This window comes from Carassius gibelio, chromosome A16, assembly GCF_023724105.1.
Source record: "Carassius gibelio isolate Cgi1373 ecotype wild population from Czech Republic chromosome A16, carGib1.2-hapl.c, whole genome shotgun sequence".
NCBI lineage: Eukaryota > Metazoa > Chordata > Actinopteri > Cypriniformes > Cyprinidae > Carassius > Carassius gibelio.
The window spans coordinates 1,322,998-1,345,890 of NC_068386.1; the positions used below are offsets into that span (position 1 = coordinate 1,322,998).

At 32.9% G+C, this 22,893-nt stretch overlaps 1 protein-coding gene across 8 annotated transcripts in view; it reads right to left on the reverse strand.

The window, feature by feature from the left end:
* Window positions 1-22,893, reverse strand: part of zgc:158766 (uncharacterized protein LOC100009641 homolog) — a 67,921-nt gene that overhangs the window by 27,573 nt on the left and 17,455 nt on the right. For 3 of the 8 annotated variants that reach the window (XM_052617818.1, XM_052617819.1, XM_052617820.1), the window contains 3 exons: window positions 10,837-11,034; window positions 7,815-8,967; window positions 1,724-1,918 (listed from right to left, as the gene is read on the reverse strand). In XM_052617818.1, the coding sequence (XP_052473778.1) occupies window positions 1,724-1,918; window positions 7,815-8,751 (1,132 nt within the window). In that variant the 5' untranslated portion in view covers window positions 8,752-8,967; window positions 10,837-11,034. Of the gene's footprint in view, window positions 1-1,723; window positions 1,919-7,814; window positions 8,968-10,836; window positions 11,035-20,407; window positions 20,785-22,893 lie in introns of those variants that run through there. The other 5 variants (XM_052617816.1, XM_052617813.1, XM_052617814.1 and 2 more) reach the window with 4 other exon arrangements.

Here is a 22,893-nt window from a genome sequence, read left to right on the forward strand (position 1 = left end):
AACATGAAGCTATAAGCAACAAACTCCAAAAAGTTTGAAAGTTTGACAGCTGAGAGACTAAAACCCCATTAGCTGTTATAAATTCACTGTAAACCACTGCTTCATGGGGGTTACTGTATTTATAAAACGGTTATTCCATAAACCTAATAAGGTTTCACAGAATTAAAACAGAGCAAATAAACTGTAATGGTATTATAAACAAAAAGTGTTTCATCCACCAAACAATGTATCTACTTAAGATTCCAACAAAGCGGTTGCCGAGCAACACACAGAAGTAAACAAAGGTGTGTGTTACTTTGTAGAGTGCTTTAGAACAGCTTTGAACGTGGCTCAGCCAATCAGAATCAAGGAGCCGAACATTCCGTTTTATAATTAGAATTATATTTGCATTAATGCATTTAATAGAGGCTTTTATCCAAAGCTTTTTTCAAATAATAATAGTTATATAATTTATTAAAGTATAAAAAATAATGATTATTATAATTACAATATAAAAACACTATATATTAATATGACTAATTATATTTTACATTTATGTATTTAGCAGATGCTTTTATCCCAAGTGATTTACAAAGAGGAAATACAGTAATAAAAATATTAATAATGATACATGTTCGAAGTATATTGTTATTATTAATACCACTGCTACTATGAATAATTATTATTAATGAAAATGATAATTATGTTATTTAATATAACATGATAATTCTTGTTATTAATGATTATTAGAATTACTACATTAAAAAAAACATTATGGTTCAAAACTAATAATAATAATATTATCCAAAGTGACTTTCAAAGAGATAATAATAATAATATTATAAATAATAGTTATAAAATTGTATCTAATATAATGCACTCATTTAATATAAAAATAATAATTATTATTGATGATTATAATTACTATATAGAAAATTGTTTAAAAACACTTTGTACATCAATATTACTGTAAAATTATAATGATATTTTACATGTTTTAATCCAAAGAGGAGATGATAAAAATATTAATAATAACACATTGTATTATTAGTATTATTATTAAATACTACTACTACTACTACTTTATAGATAATTATTATTAATAACAATAATGTTTATGTAATTTAATATAATATAATGATAATTCTTGTTATTAATGATTATTAGAATTATAACATAAAAACATTATGGTGAAAAAACGAATAATATTAATATTAAATATAATAATAATTACTATGATAATAATAATAATAATAATAATAGTAATAAAGAATAGCAATAAAACTTTTATTAGTATATAATTGAACATAATAGTTGAATATGATTTTATAATGATTATGATTAGTAATGATTATTAGAATTATTCAATAAAAATATTGAAATTCAAAAATAACATAAAATATGAAATTAAGTAAAATTAAGAAAAAATATATTGTAATAATAATAAAAATATTTATATTTTACAGTAAAATTACAATACTAATATATTACAATTTCTTAGTTTTTAAATTAGCCTAATTTCTTCTTAATTTGTTCATTTTTCATCAAGACGCCTGAGACACTATGAGGCTCAAGCGTGTAAAAGAACACAGTGCCTCGCTTCATGCAGCCTTACCATTTGGTTTGCAATGAACTTCAAAAAAATTTATTAGATTATTAAATTTTTTAGTAAGGAATATAATATTTAGATGCATTCGAAGCATCTGTTTCTGTGTTCTTGTAGGTTTTCCAGCCGGTCTCGTACCAGGAAGCGTCAGAGCACCGGAGGTCAGGAGCTCCTGGTTAATAAGTGAAGGCAGCGCTGGAGGACAGACAGCAGGGGGCGCTGTGGACGGGCCAGGAGACACCGCTGCTCTGCTGGGGGGCTTCGGAGGAACAATCTCCTCAGTGCTGTTACTGTTCCTCCTGGAGCTCGAGTGCAGACCGTCATCAGAGAGACCTGGACACACCAACACAGATCTGAGTCACAAAGACTTCATGATGACCACACACCAGATGTGTTTATGTGAATCATTTTTAAATGCATTCAATCAAAACTGTGATTTAAAGCGGCAGTAACTAGATTTATTTGGCAGATGCATTCAGAAGGGAAAATGTAAATGATGACGACGTATTTACAGGATTTGATTTGTAAAAAAAAAACAAAAAAACATTTAAATGGCAGATATGCAAACCATCAGTTCATTTTACTGTAAAATCAAACACGTTTCATAACCTGAACTGAACTACACTATACTGTTTTAAAGAAAGTAATAATTTTATTAATTTAGGATGCATTAAATTAATCAAAAGTGACATTTATAATGTTGCAAATTATTTTGATTTCAAATAAATGCTTTTCTTTTGAACTTTTTATTCATCTGTGAATCGTGAAAAATAAAATGCATCACAATTTCCACAAAAATATGATGCAGCACAACTGTTTTCAACATTGATAATACTCCGAAATGTTTCTTGAGCAGTATATCTTCATGATTTCTGAAGATCATGTGACACTGAAGACTGTAGGAATGATGCTGAAAATACAGCGGAGCATCACAGAAATAAATTACACTTTAACACAGATTCACACAGGAAACTGGATTTTTTTGATTATAATAATATTTCATATTTTTACTGTATTTTTAATCAAATAAATGAGTGAACAGAAGAGACTTCTTTCAAAAACACTTAATGATTCCAGACCTTGCAACAGCAGTGTTTGTGGTGCAAAAACAGACTGTCTGGAGGGAAGGAAGATCGGGTTCAGGTGTGACCAAAACTAGTCAATGTTGAGTCACGACGCAGACCAGGTGTGTGAGGCACACACACACACACACACACACACTGCTGAGTTTCTGTGCCCTCGGGCTCTGGTTTGAGGAATGCTGTGGCTGACATTCCCAGCTGAAGCAGATGTTTGTGTAATTCCTCCCGAATCCAAAGCCTCAGGCTGTTTCTTCCAACCCAGCAACCCAAACACTACAACACAAGACTGCGGCTGAAGAGAGGAGTTCAACAACTCTAACAAACACTACCTTCAAGAATTCAGTTGTCCAAATAACACATTTAACATGAGCCAAATATTTTTCGGAGTAACTAAACACCACTAACACACTGTGATAGAAATGTTATAACATTTTAACATTTTATGACCTGAGGAAGAACATCTGAATATCAATCAATAAAAGAAAAATCACACAAATAATACATTTAAAATTAATTAATTAGTTAAATACATTTAAAATAATATAGAATAATATTAAAAATAAAATTAGTTCAGTCACGATTCACCTGAATAAATTAAATTATAAAATAAAATAAAATAAAATAAAATCTACTGAATTAATGATTCTCAGTTAGGGTGCCATCATTAAACTTTAACATATAAATATACCTAAAGCAATAAAGACAGATCACAGTAATAATACATTTAAAATAAATAAATGTATTAATTAAATAAATTTTAAATAAAATATAATTAAATAAACAATATTATTCATTTGCATGAATCACCTGAATAAATTTTCAATGAAAAATAAAACAATAAATAAATAAACTAAATGCATTTAAAATAAAATATTATTAAATTGAATTAAAAATCAAATCAGACTTTTTTTTATCAGTTCATTTACAAAAATCATCTGAATAAATTCAGTGATTCAGTGAATAATAAAATAAAAAAAACAAAATAAATAAACATCAATTATCTGTTCTCTATTCTTCAGTAATTATCTGTTCCTGACCCCTTTATAACTCCTATATATTGAGGAAAATAAGCCTGTCCTTGTCTTGAAAGAATGTTGAACTTGTGTTCATATGAATATCTTTAATGTGATTGGTCAGGAATAGTGACATATTGTGCATATATAAGCACATTCACAAATAAACAATGTCATGTTTGTGAAATTTCAGACTTCTGTCAGCTCCTGCACTATTGTCTTTCTCTTGACTTCATTTCCTGTTTGTGATGCACTTCCTCAACGAGCAACAATACTCAACAATACTCCAACCAACAAAACCAATAGCAACACAAACAAACACAGCACCACCAGTAAACAAACAAATAAACAAATAAAACAGTGTCGTTTTCTGAATGAACTAATCTCAGTTAGAGTGGATTTGTTCAACTTTACCAGATTTAATATACTTACTGTGATTTATAAAAAAAATTATGATTCATAAACATGCAGAATTTAACTAAAAATGCTATTAATGTATGATGCTTGTTAATTTTCATGAATCATCTGAACAAACTGATTCCCAAGAACAAATTTGATTTTCCAGTTCTATAAAAATGTTGCAAACAGACTTTTTTGAATCAGTTGATTTACACAAATCATCTGAAATAGTTGATTCAACTTGAATGAATATGGATTTCCAATGCTACAAAAATGTTGCAATTTTTTTTTAATCAGTTGATTTGAATGAATCATCTGAATGAATTGATTCACTTGAATGAGAATGGGTTTCCAATGCTATACAATGTCGTAAACAGATTTTTTGAATCAGTTACTTTTCATGAATCATCTGAATAAATTGATTCACTTGGAAGAAATCAGAATTTCCAGTTCTATAAAAATGTTGCAAACAGACTTTTTTGAATCAGTTGATTTATACGAATCATCTGAAAGAGTTGATTCATCTCGAATGAATATGGATTTCCAATGCTACAAAAATGTTGCAAACAATTTTTCTGGATCAGTTGATGTGCATGACTTGTTCAAATGAATTGATTCACTTAGATGAGAATGGATTTCCAATGCTATAAAATGTCACAGATTTTTTGAATCAGTTAATTTTCATGAATCATCTGAATAAACTGATTCACTAGGAAAATATCAGAATTTCCAGTTCTATAAAAATGTTGCAAACAGACTTTTTTTGAATCCGTTGATTTACACGAATCATCTGAATGAGTCGAGTCAACTTGAATGAATATGGATTTCCAATGCTACAAAAATGTTGCAATTTTTTTTTAATCAGTTGATTTGAATGAATCATCTGAATGAATTGATTCACTTGAATGAGAAAGGGTTTCCACTGTTACATAAATGTCACAAATAGACTTTTTTGGATCAGTTAATTTACATGAATCATCTGAATGAACTGATTCACAAGAACAAATCAGAATTTCCAATACTAAATATGAGTTTCTTATCAGTTTGCAGGGTTGTAAAGCTGTACACGATTACTAGTTGGAAAACGTTGGTTATTACTGGGAAAGATAAAGCTAGTTAATAGTGTCATTGCTTTTAGTTAGTCACTAACCCACACTTTTCAAAAAGCAGCCAGGCAATATTTGGTTGACTTTGCATACGTCTCTCAGAGCGAGACCGAGTTCTAGGGTATCATGGGAACCAGTTCAAATCACAAGGAACCTAATGCAATCACAAAGACCAAGCAAAACCACATCGGGTGTAATCTGACCCAGCCTCAAAGTCATTGGCATTTGTGTTTGAGCAAAGTCTGAGTGACCCCTGCTTCGCTCGGGCTTTGTAACAGGACAGATATTACGTGGAGATGGGCTTTACTCTCTAAGCCTCTCTTCAGCGTCCTCACAGGCCCAAAGGGACACAATGGTCTCCATTATGACGGAGGCAAACCATCTGGATGGGAGCTTAACAGCGCTGGGAGTCGAGCAGGTAAGCGACGCAGAGATCCTCCCTCAGGTGGGTCATCGGATCCGCTGTGGCTTCCTGCCCAAACTCAATGGCTCTGATTTTCATGTGTGGGAAAGAAAGCCATAGAACAGAAGGACTCTGCAGAATCCCAGATGGGAATTTACCTAAACCACTCCGTGTGTGTGTGTGTGTGTGTGTGTGTGTCAAACAGAGAACAAAAGTAAAATGAGAGCCATAGAGACTGAATTCACCAGACACCAAGTCCTAACTAGGCTTGTCCTGACGAGACACAAAAATACTGTACAAAGTAGTTAGAGATCATTATATCATTCAAGAAGATTATTCAGATGACAACTAGCCATTTAGAGATTGGTCAATTAAAATAATAATAGTAATAATAATAATTAGAATTGTTATTAAAAAACAATTGATTAAATCAAATAAAGTTATATTTATCTAAAATAATAATAATTGTAATATTATTATTATTATTATTGCATAATATAATGTTATTATATAAATGTATATATATATATATATATATATATATATATATATATATATATATATACATTTATATAATAACATTATATTATATATATATATATATATATATATATATATATATAAATTAATGTTTAATATTATTAAATTAAATGTATATTGAATTCAAAAAATATATAAAACCTTAAAACATCAACAATAACTTAATAAAGTTAAATAAATATTAAAAGATTAATAAATAAAACATAAAATTTAATATGTAAATAATTATATTTTATATTTTATATATGAATACAAATTTAAAAAATTATAATTATTATCCATATATATATATATATATATATATATATATATATATATATATATATATATATATATATATATATATATATATATATATATAATATTAAAAATCTATATTTTTTTTTTTTTTTATATTATCTCATTTGTAATTTTTTTATGTACAGCTGTATAATACCTCATTTCAGGAACCAATTAAATATCATTGTGAGTGTAAGTGAGTGAAAATAAAGTGACTGACAAAAAAGTATAATGTCACTTGGCACAGCTGGATCAACTAACTGGATTAATGTGAAAAGACAGGGGTTTTACTCATAAATGTACAGTATTTGGTTGTACACAGTTAGGACATGGGGACATGGAAACAACTCACGTGATAAAGTAAATGAAAATCTTAAGAATGCTGGACAGTAAGGAACTTCCTGCGGATAGACCCCAAACACACCCCTGGCCTGAAGCACATAGACGGAGGGCAAAATGTTCTCTTTCTAGTTCTCAATAGCAGGAAGAGCTAAATAAAACAGCGCAGTCACCCTGGCAACCCATTCAGTGCCGTATCGTGCCTTTGGGGTACAGCAAACACTTCAGAAAGACAAGCACCCTCTATAACAGGGCAGGGCCGCTGAAGCATTCCAAAACACACACGCTATTAGCCCTCACATGCAGCCGGTCGCAAGCCATAAAATCATGCCAGAGGAATGCCAAGCTATCTCTTCGGAAACTCTAAGCTCGTTGATGGTCCCAGAGTTTGCTGCAAGTGATAATTACCCACTGGACCACAACTGTCTGGAAACAGACCTGGCTCTTAAAGGGACAGTTATTATTACCCCATGATTTACTCACCCTCAAGCCTTTTTTATGTACAGCAGGGTTGTCCAAACCTGTTCCTGGAAGGCCACTGTCCCGCAGGTGCAGGATTGGACATACCAGATGTACAATATGGTGACATTTACATTTATGCACTTGGCTGATGCTTTTATCCAAAGTGACATTTTGAAGGTATGCATTTCATCCGTTCATGCAGTCCTTTAGGAATCGAAATCGTGATCTTAGTGTTACTAGTGCCATGATTTGACAAGGGAAGCTTGTTCTGGTCTAGTTCTAGTTGGGAAAGAATCCCAAACAAGATGCTCTGCCATGTCCTTTATGTACAGCAAGGATGCCCAAACTTGTTCCTAGAGGGCCACTGTCTTGTAGAAATTAGATCCAACCCTAATTAAACACAACTGAAACAACTAATCAAGACTCATCAGAAACTCCCAAAAAAGGGTGTTGGATCTGTTTGGAGCTAAACTCCAGCTGCAAGATTTGAGACTTGCATTGCATTCAAGATATGCATTTGATCAGTTCATGCATTCCCTGGGAATCAAACTCATGACCTTGGCACTGGAATGGCGAACCTCAAAAGAGTTGACAAAGCGTATTTACCTGAGTTCTCTTTGTTGCTCCGTTTCTCAATGCCAGGAAAGGCCGCCTCCAAATCCAATTTTCCAAAACGGAATGTATAACCATTCATAAGTTTCTTGGGAAGGCCGCTACCGGATCCACCGGAGGACGACCGAGCCCGGTGGCCTTTAACCTGCAAGGCCTTGTTGGTACGTTCGAGAGATTTGGAGCGTCTCTCACCCGGACTGGACTCTGTGCTCTTGGTTGGATGAGAACCATCGTTAGATTCATCTCCTCCCAGCAATCCACGAATAGAGGTTCTCCGAGGGATCGGCTCCTTTGTGACAGAGCCATGACGAGCCCCAGGCTCAGACTCCGTCCCTTCCTCCAGAATTGATTCTGAGCTGGAGCCGATGTTCATGGGGTTTTGCAGTGCCTCCATGTAGGACTTGCGGAAAATCCTTCGCGACTCGAAGGCCGCAGAGTCTCTGGGATGCCTCTTGCGAAGGCCGGGATTGCTAAGGTCCGTGCTGAACGAGAGTATTTTGTGGCCGATTCCGCCTCGCATGCATCCCTGATCTGGGCTGCCCAAGATTGGCGTCTGGGGAAGGGAGTTAGGACTCTTTTGCAAGGGCGAATCCTCAGAGTGCAGGGAGCTGATGCCCATATCTGTGAGGCTCCGGCTGAGGACTGGCTCCGAAACGGTGGACTCAGCGCCCAAAGAGTCTCGGGAACTGAGCGTTCCTGTGGATCCGTGCGTGCTGCAGGTGCTGAGCTGACCCAACAGGGTCCCGCCGCCACTCCGTGCCTGCATGATTGCGTCGGCAGTGCTGCTCACGAACAAAGGATTGACCACGTTCTTCCAGGGCGTTCGGTAAACCACGGCGCCGGTACTGAGGAGGCAGTTCTGGAGAGGGTGCAGATTGCGCTCACGCATTACATTCTGCAGGAAGTCGGGCGTGAACACGCTGCCGTACATGCTCTCGGCCACAGGGATCTCTGCAATGGCTTGCCCGCTCCCTGACAAGCATTTTATGACCAGTTTGGCAGCCTTGCGGCCTAAGGGAACCACTTGCAGGTAGAAATCTCCCTGCCGTAGACGTACTTTATGCAGGGGTGCAAGTTGCAGAACCACTTTCTCATTCAAACACAGTGGCCATCCCTCATGGTACAGCAACAGGCCTTTGAATCGCAACTGTGGAAAATAAAAAATAATGTATTTATCAGATAAAAAGGCCACTTTTCATACAGGTACAAGCAACAGTATGCAGTTTTTTGCAGCTTGCACTCATTCATTTATTTCTGTGTTGAAGGAGATTTCAAGAAACAAAATTACAATGATTTAAAACATTATGCAATTGTAAAATATATATTTTAAAGTGTAATGTGTATTTTTTGAGTCAACCAATAGAATTGCAAAAATTCACAGAAACATAAAAGTTCCCAATTTCAGTGTCCGCAATTTACCATTTGAACTAGGGGTTTTATAGTAAATTAACCTACCTTTTTTTTTAATTGGGATAAAATAAAATATAAAAATGTTATAATTGTATAACTTTATTTTAGCTAGTTATTTTCTCATTTTAACTTGATGCACTAAAATTAAGACTGAAATAAAAATGTATTTAAAAAATATATATAAAAATAAACAGAATTACTAAACAAAAATGACAAAAATAAAATTGCTAAAACTTTAACCAAAATTTTAAATAAAATGAAAATTATATAAATTTTAATCATTCAAATTGTATTTAAAAAAATTATAATAGTTTGCAGAGAGTCCATACATTTAGCAAATAAATAAATAAATAAATAAATTTATAATTAACAAACAGACCAGTTTCCTACAATAAATCAGACTGCACAATATTTTTTGAGAGAGATTTCTGCACAGGTTATACGATGTAAAAAATGCATTTTATCATGGTATTGTACATCGAAAAAGAGCTTCACTATTTAGCTACTGTAATGCTTCTAAAAAAAAAAAACAGTTAATTTAGTAGCGTTGTTAGTGACTCCCTGACGCTGCTGTATAATGATACTGATGATGCAGCAGGAACATGAAAGTTTCAGCACGCTGTGACTCCCTCAAAGATCATGCCTGAGTTAAATGAGGCAGCTCAGAGCCCTCGTCTCAGAGTAACAATGGCAGCGCTGCATTCAGGAGTGTAAGGTTTCAGCTATGTGCTCACACAGCGCTAACCTGCAGAAATACAAAGCCTCCCTGAGAAGGTCTTTCATTTGAGCCTGATCCTCTTTGCCAAGTTCACTGCAGTGAGCTCACAACACACTCTGTTTGGGCTGTTTATCACAGCAACACTGAACCCTCTTTCAGCCTGAAGTATTCCTCCTCCCTCTCATGTTCCCACTCTCGCAAGATCTCTCTCTGGGAGAATTTAAATGGCTTAAACATATTTGGCTACACCACTATGGGTGTCAACAACAATAAGTGACAAATTAATAAAACATTCAGCAAACCTGGGTGAACCGCATTACCAGGCCACCGATACATGCTTTTCAATTAATATTTATTTTATTTTATTATATATTAGTTTATATGTATGATTTATTTTAGACATGCATATACATTTAGTATGCATTTATGTATAAAATATTTTGATTTGCATTATGCACATTTCATTTCCAATCATATACTAAAATAAATAAATATTATCTTACACTTTTCTACACTATGTGTGAAACATTGTATCACAAGCACTTCTTGTGTTATTTGCGTCCATCATGGATTGCATGTTGTATTCCTTATTTATAAGTTGTTTCGGATAAAAGCGTCTGTTAAATGAATAAATATAAATAAATATATATACTTCTAAAGCATTTATTAATCTTAGTTATTGTTTTGACATTTACTAATATATTAATACATTTTAAAAAATGTGTCGAATAATTATATTATATATAAAATATATTTTATTATAAATAAAAATATATTTGCTAAATTTAAAATAATGTGATCTATTAGTAGATATTCCCCAGTGTTTTTATTGACTTTTTATTGAAATGCTTCAGTGAAAATGCATCTGCTGAAACTGACGGTACTCACACAGGCCTCCTGTTTTATTATCTGCAGGATTCTCTTGGCTGGCAGCAGGAAGTCAATGAAGCAGCGCAGGCCGTCTCCGCGGTACTGTCTCTCCACGACGCTGAAGAGCTGCCACAGGACGGTGGCCGCCGACGCGCTGAAGGGAGGATACAGAGCCGATAACACGCTCTGAATGCAGCGGTCCAACGACTCCGAGTCCTGCAACAGATCTCACGATCAGAGTCATTCTCGGCTTTAACCACAAACATTCACTGGACTGTGCCTTGTTTGAGTTTGGTATGAAATGTGCAATATTTGAAAGCTCAAACCTTGTTTCAAATCAAAAGCAATACATCTTATTGCAGTTATTGGATAAAAGTTGCGCTTCCAATAATGTTTAGTGAATATAAAGATAGATAGATAGCCCATTAATACACAATGTCGAATTTAAAGATTGCATGATGAACAATCCAATAAAAAAACACAAAAAATAAAATAAAATAAAATAAAATAAAATAAAATAAAATTAAAATAAAATTGATTTCAATCTTTTCAGGAAAATTAAATGTCAGCTGAATTACCAGCCCATTAATACACAATGTCGAATTTAAAGATTGCATGATGAACAATCCTATAAAAAATATATAAATAATAATACTGATATTGAAAAATAAAATAAAATAAAAATGATTTCAATCTTTTCAGGAATATTAAATGTCAGCTATATTACCTGCCCATTAATACACAATGTCGAATTTAAAGATTGCATGATGAACAATCCAATAAAAAAACATAATAAAATAAAATAAAATAAAAATGATTTCAATCTTTTCAGGAAAATTAAATGTCAGCTGAATTACCAGCCCATTAATACACAATGTCGAATTTAAAGATTGCATGATGAACAATCCAATAAAAAATATATAAATAATAATACTGATATTGAAAAATAAAATAAAATAAAATAAAATAAAAATGATTTCAATCTTTTCAGGAATATTAAATGTCAGCTGTATTACCAGCCCATTAATACACAATGTCGAATTTAAAGATTGCATGATGAACAATCCAATAAAAAAACATAATAAAATTAAATTAAATAAAATTAAATTAAATTTGTAAAAGCCAATTATTTCAGTCCTACAAAACTGTTTTGGCCAATACCTAAAATTAATTTTCAATTGCTGAAATTTAGTTGTCTCTAATTTATTGTAGGACACAAGAAGCATCACTTCCCTTCTTTATAGTTGCTGTTTGATTCTTTCTGTAAGTCAAGTAGCAGACTTGACTTGACTTATAGAGAGAATCAATCAGTAATGATTACAGTGTGCGATAGAGTAAACGATGGCAGCATGTTGTTTTTGGTTTGGTTAGTGAGATGGTTTGATGGTCACAAGTTCAATCACACAGTTCCCAGTTACAAACACAAACAGCAGGATGTCAGGAGGTCGCGGGACACTGATGAGACAGGAAACACCTGTCAATGTAGCGTCACCGACTGGACAATAACAGGCGGGATGGAAAATCCTGTCCCTAATGCAGAACTACATCATATCTGTGGAGCAGAGGACTTTCCAACCGGATATGTATCACACTATCCTAAACTAACACAACCGTGACCTGGGACGCTCAGCTTCAGGTTAAAGGGACAGTTCACCTTAAAATTAAAATGCACTGTTAATTTACTCACCATCAGCCCATCAAAAATGTAGAAGACTTTTCTTTTTCAGTCGAAAAGTGAAGAAGATTTTTAGCTGAAGATGTGCTTGTTGGAGATTTATAAAATCTAAGTTAATGGCTACCGTCACTTTAAGAGTCAAAAAAGCACATCAAGCAACACTAGAATGAATCCCTGTGAATCCTGACGATATTAGAGGTCTTATGAAGCGAAAAGATCAGACTGTGCAAGAAACTAATTTCCTTATTTTCTGTAAGGCATCTGAAAGTGAGTTTCGATTTAGTAACTTGTAGATCTGTGCTGCTCGAACCCTGAACTGTTTCAGAAGCTTCAGGCCGATTTGGAGAACTGGTTCAACTCACTAAAAAGAATCAGTTCAAAGAAATGATTCGCTTGTGAACAGAACATCACTACGGACTGTTTTCCTGAAGCTCTGGATTACAGTTAATAATGCAGCAAACCATGATCAGTTTCATTTCACTTCATAAGACCTCAATATATCGTCAGGATTCACAGGGATTCATTCATGAGCTTTTTTTGACTCTTAAAGTGCCGGTAGCCATTAAAATCTGAAGAACAAAGTCATCTACTTCTTGGATAGGCTGAGGGCGAGTAAATTAACAGCAAATTTTAATGTTTGGGTGAACTGTCCCTTTAAATTGGCAGGGGAGTGGTGAAAATGGAAATGAACTTTGTTTGAGTTGAGTTGCAGACGGGGAAAAGCCCAGAAAAAATCCCCAGCAAAGCTCTGACTTTAACCCTCCCTGTTTGTTCTGCTCTGTTGGCCTTGTATTACACAATGACTATGTGCCATCCACACGCGCTCACTCCTCCACAGGGCAGCCATTGTTTCGTTCTCCTGCAAAGTCTTTATTGGAAACTCAATTATTTAGGAATAATCTCAGCGCTCGCTCAGACTGCAGGGAACAGCAGAACCACCATTTGGAGGAAAGGCTAACAATGGGAGGAAAGGCAACATGATTTCTAACTAAACAGTACTTTTTTAGGTTACTGTGGCATGCTGCAAAAAAGTGAAGTGACGTGTAGCTAAGTATGGTGTCCCATATTCGGAAATTGGGCTCCGATCACCTACAATTCCTGCAGGTTAGCGAAACACAAACCCTACAACTTTGAGTTCGAAAAAAACAGCTATAACCATTAGGCCACGACTACCGCAAAATAGCAGCTTGGGTTGGACAGGATTACTGACCGGTCCAGCGGGATGAGAGTCTCCTTCCCTTCCTTCCTGAAGGGATGGAGCTAAGATGCGAGGAATGGGAGCGAAGATGCACAAATAATAATTGAGAAGCTTTTTTTGAATGGATGTTAATGAAACAGAGGCTTCACTACACTGAAAAAACAGCTCATCATTTAATGAATGGACAGCCTATCAGCTAATCTACAACACGGTTTACACTTAACAACACTTTTGGATTGAACTATTTTTTAGTTTACCCCAAGAAAAATAGTCATTGACTTTTTGCGACAGCTTATGGCATTTCTCATTCATCCCTAAACGGCAAATGTATGTCGGACAACTCTGAATGAAATTCAATGACGTCAAGTCTATAATGTGATTGGTTATTAAAACACACATCGTGATACAATTTGACCGTTAGGTTTTCTCCAATAGTAAGTAATACAGACCCTCTCATCTCCCTATAGTAAAAGAATTGTCGCATCACAATTCGCATACTATCTGTAATAAATAGTATTTTAAATTAGAACTAGTATTTCCCAAATTGTAGTATGCTCAAATGAGTATTTCGAAGGTACCCGGATGGTGTAGAAATTCGAAGTATAGATTGATGCACACACTAACGGCTAATATTGCCCACAACACATTGAGCGGTGGACGAGAATTCGATTAGAACTACAAACGTGCATTAAGTGTGTTAAAAGACTACAAATATGGCAGATACGTGAGACGGACAGGTAGAGTAAAGGGTTTGATAAATAATCAATATATAACCTGTTGAAAAAATATTTCTTTAATGTTATCCATGTTATATTTCATCTGTGGCAACACTGTGAACTTTATAACGATACATTTGGTCGTTAACTTTTAAATGCATCATTATGTAAAAATATAAACATGATAGACCCGCGACTAGCAGATCAACGTGCCTCTTAATTTCTCTCCAATACGGTAGGAAATAAAATAAAATAACATTTGGATAATATGAACTTTGGCAAGATGATTGACAGGGCAGTTTAAAGTGCGACAAGATGCACGTAACTAAACAACAGAGCGTCCGCAAATCTCTGGTTTAACAGCTGAGCTCAAGATCAGTTACTAATTCGAAAACGTCACTTTAGTAACGTTGAGTTGCTTCATTGAAAGCTTATTGTATCACTGTATTAAAGCAAGAGACTGAAGTATACCCAAGACATGTCACTCGTATAGTATTGAACGGGGAAAAATTCAACGCTCATTATGGCATTAAAAAAAGGTGAATAGTTTTGGAGAATTTATAATTTTTCCCGTTCAAAGAGATAGGAGCTGCACTTGCATGCCTGAGAGCCATTTCAAAGGTGTCCGCCGACAGACAGGACTTATCTTAAAAGGACTTTGATTAAAGATCACTGTATGTAGAGAGAGAGAGAGAGAGAGAGAGAGAGAGAGAGAGAGAGAGAGAGAGAGAGAGAGATTGACTGAATGAGTCATTACCTGCATCTGATACAGCATTCATTCTTCAGCTCAATCTCATATTCACAATAAAACATTCGCTTGAATGTCTGCTGAAGAAAGCGATATCTTTGTCGTACTATGATTTCTGATGAAGGCGCTGATCAGTGTATTTATTAAAGGGATAGTTGGTCCCGAATGACTTCCGTAGTATGAAAAAAAAAAACACTTTTCAAGTCAAAAAATACCTTTGACTGCATCTTACAAGCTGTTATTAAAAGTTTCAGTCTCTTTCAATATAAAAGTCTTTACCGCTGACTTGTAAAACATTCTCTTGTCAACATCTAATGGCGGAATAATGTCACTAAAATCACCATCACAAACACACACTGTTTCCCAACAGTAAATACTACTATTATTATTTATTATTCATAAAATATTTATTGTACAATAATTTAATAATAATATAAAAGTTGCCAGACAATTCAATCAAAACATATAAAGGCAGTGCTCTGATATACAGCATTATATAAAATATTGAAAATAAAGTGATGAGATTTAGCTCTGGGACAAATAAGCTAATATTCAAATAGACATCTTTATTATCACCTAAAAAACTCTTAGAATTACATTCTATTAATATTCAAATTAAATTAAATTACATTATATATATATATATATATATATATATATATATATATATATATATATATATAAAATCATATTTGTTTATTTATATATTTTTTTAGAAATGCGAGTCAAATACACACACATATATGTAATTATAATTAAATAAAATAATAATAACATTTAAAATTTGATAAAAAATTATTATATAATCTTTTAAGCTTATGTAAATACATTAATTAAAACAATTAAAAATATTTTATTATATTCAGTTTTTTCAAGATAGATAAATAAAGATTAAATAATTATCTATGTAATGTATTTTATTATCTTTGCATGTATTTTTTGCAATTAATATATATATATATATTTTTTTTTTTTTCTTCTTCTTCTTTTTTTATTATTCTGACTTCCTGTTATAGAGTTAAAAAATTAAAGAATGTAATTTGATGCCCGTTGAAAGGGTTCTGGCACATGTGGGGTCTGAAGATCTTTTGAACAAACATGTTTTAACATGAAAACTTGAGTGTTTGGTCTAAACTACAAGCTGTATTCAGGACGGCCTGCATATCAGCCTCCGCGCACCCAACCAAAACACCTCTTCAGAGCACGAGAAGACTAAACATGCATCTGGATGGAGGACTTCAAGAAGCCTGGAGATAAGTGTGGCTTTGAAGATAAAAGATTAAATAAGACTGGGCAGACGAGAGCTTCTGATGCATTTCCATAACCTTGAAGAAGTTATTTCACCTGGCTGAAGCCAGTAAAAGAGCTTTTAATAGCAGCAAAGCACAAGTGTGGCTCAGAGGAGATGTGTGTGGGATCTGCCCTCTTTGATGGTGTTTGTGGTGATGGTGGAGGAGCAATTATATCTAAATAACATGGAGTCCAGGTGCCTCTATTAAAACACACGGACATCTGCTTCAGAACCAGTCAAAACATCTCCATAACCTCAACTGCATAATATGCACCGAAATCATGCAGCTTGTTGAGGGAACGTTGACTTTTTTAAAGTGACCAAAAATTCCAAAAACTTACATTGAAGGAGAATATTACAAGAATTTAAAATAGCTGTATTCTGTGAGAATATACTGTAAAATGAAATTTATTTCTGTGATCTAGCTTAATTTTACGCACAATTAAACCAGTGTCACATAATCCTTCAGACATCATTCTAATAAGATGAAATATATATTGTTTGCAGGACATACAAAAAACACCCTTAAATAATATATATATATATATATATATATATATATATATATATATATATATATATATATACAATAGAGACCAAAAGTTTGGAAACATTACTATTTTTAATGTTTTTGAAAGAAGTTTCTTCTGCTCATCAAGCCTGCATTTATTTGATCAAAAATACAGAAAAAACAGTAATATTGTGAAATATTATTACAATTTAAAATAATAGTTTTTAAATGTATTATACTTTAAATGATCATTTATTTCTGTGATGCAGAGCTGAATTTTTCGGATCATTATCACATGATCCTTTAGAAATCATTCTAATATGATGATTCATTATCAAAGCTGGAAACAGTTCTGCTGCTTAATATTTTTTCAGAACATGTGATACTTTTTTAGGATACTTTGATGATAAAAAAAAAAAAAAAAAAAAAGAAGCTATGTTTTTAAAATATAAATATTTTGTAATAATAATAAATAAAATCAATACTTTTATTCAGCAAGGATGTGTTAAATTGATAAAAAGTGATAGTAAAGAAAATATATTATTAGAATATATATTATTATCATTTTTATTTTTTAAAATAAATGCAGTTCTTTTTAACCTTTTATTGATCAGATATATCAGACAGCAGAACTGTTTCCAACACTCATAATAAATCAGAATATTAGAATGATTTCTAAATGATCATGTGATCGACTGATGTTACATGTGACACTGAAGGCTGGAGGAATGATGCTGAAAATTCAGCTTTGCATCACAGGAATAAATTATTTTTAAAGTATATTCAAATAGAAAACTATTATTTTAAGTTGTAATAATATTTCACAATATTACTGATTTTTCTGTATTTTTGATCAAATAAATGCAGGCTTGATGAGCAGAAGAAACTTCTTTCAAAAACATTAAAAATAGTAATGTTTCCAAACTTTTGGTCTGTACTGTATATATATATATATATATATATATATATATATATATATATTATATAATATAAAACTGATATTCACTATGGATATAAGCATGGCTTCTATGATATTTACAGGCGTGGAAACCACAATTTAAACTTTTCCAAGAGCGTGGGAACTCTGAAGAAGCAGTTTTAACAAATGGTTGGCATCACTGATGCTCTAATAGAGCTGAGCTCCACTCAAACACATTTTACTGCAGTGCAAACACACAGACGAAGCCGCTCTAAACGACCCTGACAGTCTGACGGGAAGGGCATCTTTCTCCGGTGTGTTTTGTGGGTCAGGGAGACAAAGGCCTCGCGCACCAGCTCTCCAGCGGAGCATGAAGCCTGAAGCTGTGGGAGTCAATCAGGAGCGAGAGGATCATACACGCATGTGTCAAAGCAGCTTCAACGCCTCTCCACAGCATCTGAGGACAAATACATGAAAACTGGGGTCTGACGACTCGCAGACGTGATGCTGGACTGAACTGACTATTTATAAAAACATCTGTGAAGACTTCCTGAACTGTTTACAGACTTGCTGTTTATCTAAAAAATATGGGAATATATATTTCCATTTATCCATTTAGCAGGTTTTATCCGAGTGCATTAGAAATTAGAAATGTAATAAGCAATTTAAGGAGGTTTAAAAAATACATTTTATATATATATATATATATATATATATATATATATATATATATATATATATATATATATATATGTAATGCATTTCAGGATTAATTGTAAATTATATTGAACTGTAAATAATTTCTAACATTTTACAAATAAAAGAGAAAAAAAAGTTTATAAAAAATTATAATATATATATATATATATATATATATATATATATATATATATATATATATATATATATATATATATATATATATATACTTTTATTTGTTAAATGTTACAGTTCAATATAATTTACAAATAATCCTGAAATGCATAATAAGGGTAAATATGCGTGTGTATATATATATATATATATATATATATATATATATATATATATATATATATATATATATATATATATATATATATATAATAAATAAAAATATATATGTTTACCATTATTTTGATTGCATTGTAAAATGTCATAATAAACTGTAAAAAAAAAATATATATAATATAATATATAATATATATATATATATATAATTAATTAATAAATATATTCATATTAATAATACATTTGTTTATTTACATATTACATAATACAATCTTTCAGAATAATTCAAAATGACAACAATAATCAAAAGCATCTATTATTACACTACAAACTACAGTCTTAAAACATCGACAAAAATAAGTATTTTAAATATTTAAAAAAAATTGTAAATCATTTATTTTCATGCTATTTGATATATAAAATTATATAATAATAAATCATAATAATAATGAATATTATTATTATACACATCTTTATACCCCATGCAATTATTGTGTCGGTGTGTGTTATTCGCATATTATCAGCCAAATAATAGTGACATAGTGACGTCGTTCACTAAATCCATCGGTCTGAGAGCGTTCGGTGACGCCGCACCTGATGTCGAACAGATTGACGTCTACAGAAGGAATGTCCATTGACTCCCTCAAAACAAAAGCCACACGCAGCTGCTCTCAAACAGGTTCTGTAGTCAATCTCTGAGCAATGACACAACAACAACACAAACACACACACAGAGCAAACCCAGAGCAGACGAGTTCAAGTGATCAATTCAAGACGCCGCTCCCATGAAGTCTTGGACTCCAGCACAAAAGACTAAACCGAGTCCTAATGTCACTCATTACCTAACAGTTCCAGTCAAACTGAGTTAACACTGTGTTTACAGAGCATCTGCTTCAGGACATGGATCAGCAGATCTCCAAACATCCATTAGAATCAGCACAGAACTCCTGAAAACTCCGAATCAATCAGCTATAAACCAGCTCTACAGAAATCAATGATGTCATTATTCAGCTCAGGTTCATCTGATAGTGTCAGTGCTGTCAAATCTACAATATTACTGAATTATAAGTGTTATGATGGTGCATTTAAATCATTTGCACGTCACTTTGGATAAAAGCATCTACTGAAGAGTCAATGTAAAAGTCACGGTATTTTTTTGTAAATGATTGTTTTTTTGTATAATTTAATATATATCACATTTCTGCTTTCATGTTAATTTTAGTTAAAGTTTTACTCATTTTGTTGTGTTTTTGTAATTTAAAAAATATTTTTTTATTAATTATTATTTCAGTTTTAGTTGCGTTTTTTTGTTTTGTTTTTTTTGGCACATCAAGTTGCGACCAAATGCAAATGAGAAACAATGCCTCGGGAATCTAGTTTTGAAACATTTATATCATTCAAAGTAACAAAAACATATATTCACGGTTTCAGTTCTCTGTGATAGGGTTATTAGAGAGAATAAAAAACCCAGTTCCATCACAATCCCATCGAACGTTTTCTTGGTTTAAAGTTATAAGCGATGTCGAATGCAAGCCGCTCACCTTTATACTCAGGTAATTATCACAGCTCCGCGACTTCACTCTGGAGTGCATAGTGCCCCACGTCCGCATTCAGGGCTCAAGAAAGTAGATTCACCATAAATATGCAAATAAATAAATAGGTTAAGTTGATTAATCCGGTATAAGTCCGTTTGGGGTCCTCTGTGCCCATGACTGGGTCAGCCGGTGTGTCTCTGCTCTAGTGGGAGGTTTGAGAGAGAGAGAGAGCAGTGTTTGGTTTCGGCCCTCCTCCCAGCGTGGCTCCTCTGGCCTCTCCCTGCTGGATAATGCACACTGATGCAATTTCCTTTAGCAGTGAGAAAACACACCATCTGAGCTGCACACAGGCACAACAACACCCCCGTCCCTGCAGGGGAACAAACCTTTCCTACCCCCTTCTCTCTCCTGAGCCTCCCCCTCTTTGTCCTGACCAAACAAATGCACTAGGGTTTCAGCTTCTGCTGTCGCTTTTGTCAAAGAAGGAGGGAGAAAAGAAAAAAGAAGACATCAGCATGCCATCAGCGGCTCGGGTCACTCGACTACAATAGTGCTGCGCTCAATCTCGCTAATCCCAAAATTAGAGCTGACACACACAGCCGACGATTAAAACGAAACAACATCATTGTTTGAATGCACTGTTACACATTTAAAACACATGCATCTTCAACGAATCTTCAAATGCATTTTAAATTCAGTTGCTGGTATTTATGAAAAGATGCAATGCATTGCAACGTGCATTGTGGATTTTTCTTTATGCATAATATTAAATCCCCAAATTAAAATCTCGATTCACACTTCTTGACAGCTTTGAGATTAAACGGCGAGCAAACCGAGGCTCTGGAGTATAAACTCACAAATGCAAGTTAGAAAGTCAGAACAGAGAGATAGAAAACTAGCGATTCAGAATTGAGAGATATAAAGTCAAAACTAAAATAAAATGCACAAATAAAGTTACATTTTGTGATATGCATTGCTAAGAACTTTATTTGAACAACTTTAAAAGTGATTTTCTCAATATTTAGATTTTTTTGCACGCTCAGATTCCTGATTTTCAAATATTGTCATATCAGTGGAGAGATGATTTATTCAGCTTTCAGATGATGCATACATCTCAATAAAAAAAAAAAAAGACACTTAAGTTGGGTTTGTGTTCGAGGGTCACATATGTAAAAAAAAAAAAAAATTAAAAAACATAAAAAAACACTCCTATTTTGATTGTTTCTCGTTGACAGCATTGAGATTAAATGGAGAGCACTCTTAAATCTTCAAATGTTTGTTTTAAGAAGAATAAATCTCACAGAAAACATCTCAAACTGTGTTTAAAGATAAAGATCTCAAGATGAACTCCAACAGTAAAAATCCCTCAACCAGCGCTGACATGAATCAAAGGGATACTAATAAATCAATAAACTTAAAAAAGCGAACAAACTCAGCGCTTAAGTCAGGAGAACGTCAGATTGAGATGTTCACGTACACATGCATGTTAAACGGCGCACGTTAACTCAATCGTCTTGACTCTGGAGAGAGTGTGTGTGCATGCTGAGGATCTGCACGTCTGTCTTGCGGCGAACACGTGGAGAGCGTGAACATGTCCACACACACACCGCATGGAATGTGTAACTCCTAAAGAGCCGCCGGACCTCACCCAGGTCACGCTTACACAACAGAATCACATTAAACGTCTGGATGTGCACACAGCAGTCAGTGTGCTGAGCATAATCATGTTAGAAGAGCTGGGATCGTGACACATGACCACACTGAGACCGAGATCAGCCTAATTCAGATCATATCATAATATGTTGTGTAAATATGTGCCACAGTTCATCATGATGTCATCTGTATCTAAACCACCTAATGATCTGTTTAATATATTATATTATATTATATTATATTATATTATATTATATTATATTATATTACTTAGTGTTTTAGTTTTAGTTATTTTATGTGTTTAAAATTAAACAAACTGAGAAATGTTGTTTTAGCAACAATAAAATACGTTTTTGTATTTTATTTCAGTTAATTTTAATTAAATTTTTTGTTTATTTTATTTGTTTATATTATTTAAAGAGACAATTTTTTTATGTTTTTATTTTAATTTCAGTTTTAGTTATTATTTAAAGTTAAAATAACTGATAAATGTTGTTTTAGCAACAATAAAATACGTTATTATATTTTATTTCAGTTAGTTTTATTTAATTACTTTTTTAAATTTATTTTATTTGTATTTGTATATATTATATATATATATTATTTTTTTTTACATTTTTTTATTTTAATTTCAGTTTTAATATTTAAAGTTAAACTAAGTGAGAAATTTTGTTTTAGCAACAATAGAATACGTTTTTATATTTTATCTGAGTTAATTTAATTAAATTAAATTTTTTATAGTTTATTTTATGTGTTTCTTTTATTTAAAGTGACAATTAAAAAAAGTTTTTATTTTAATTTCAGTTTTAGTTAGTATTTAAAGTTAAACTAACTGAGAA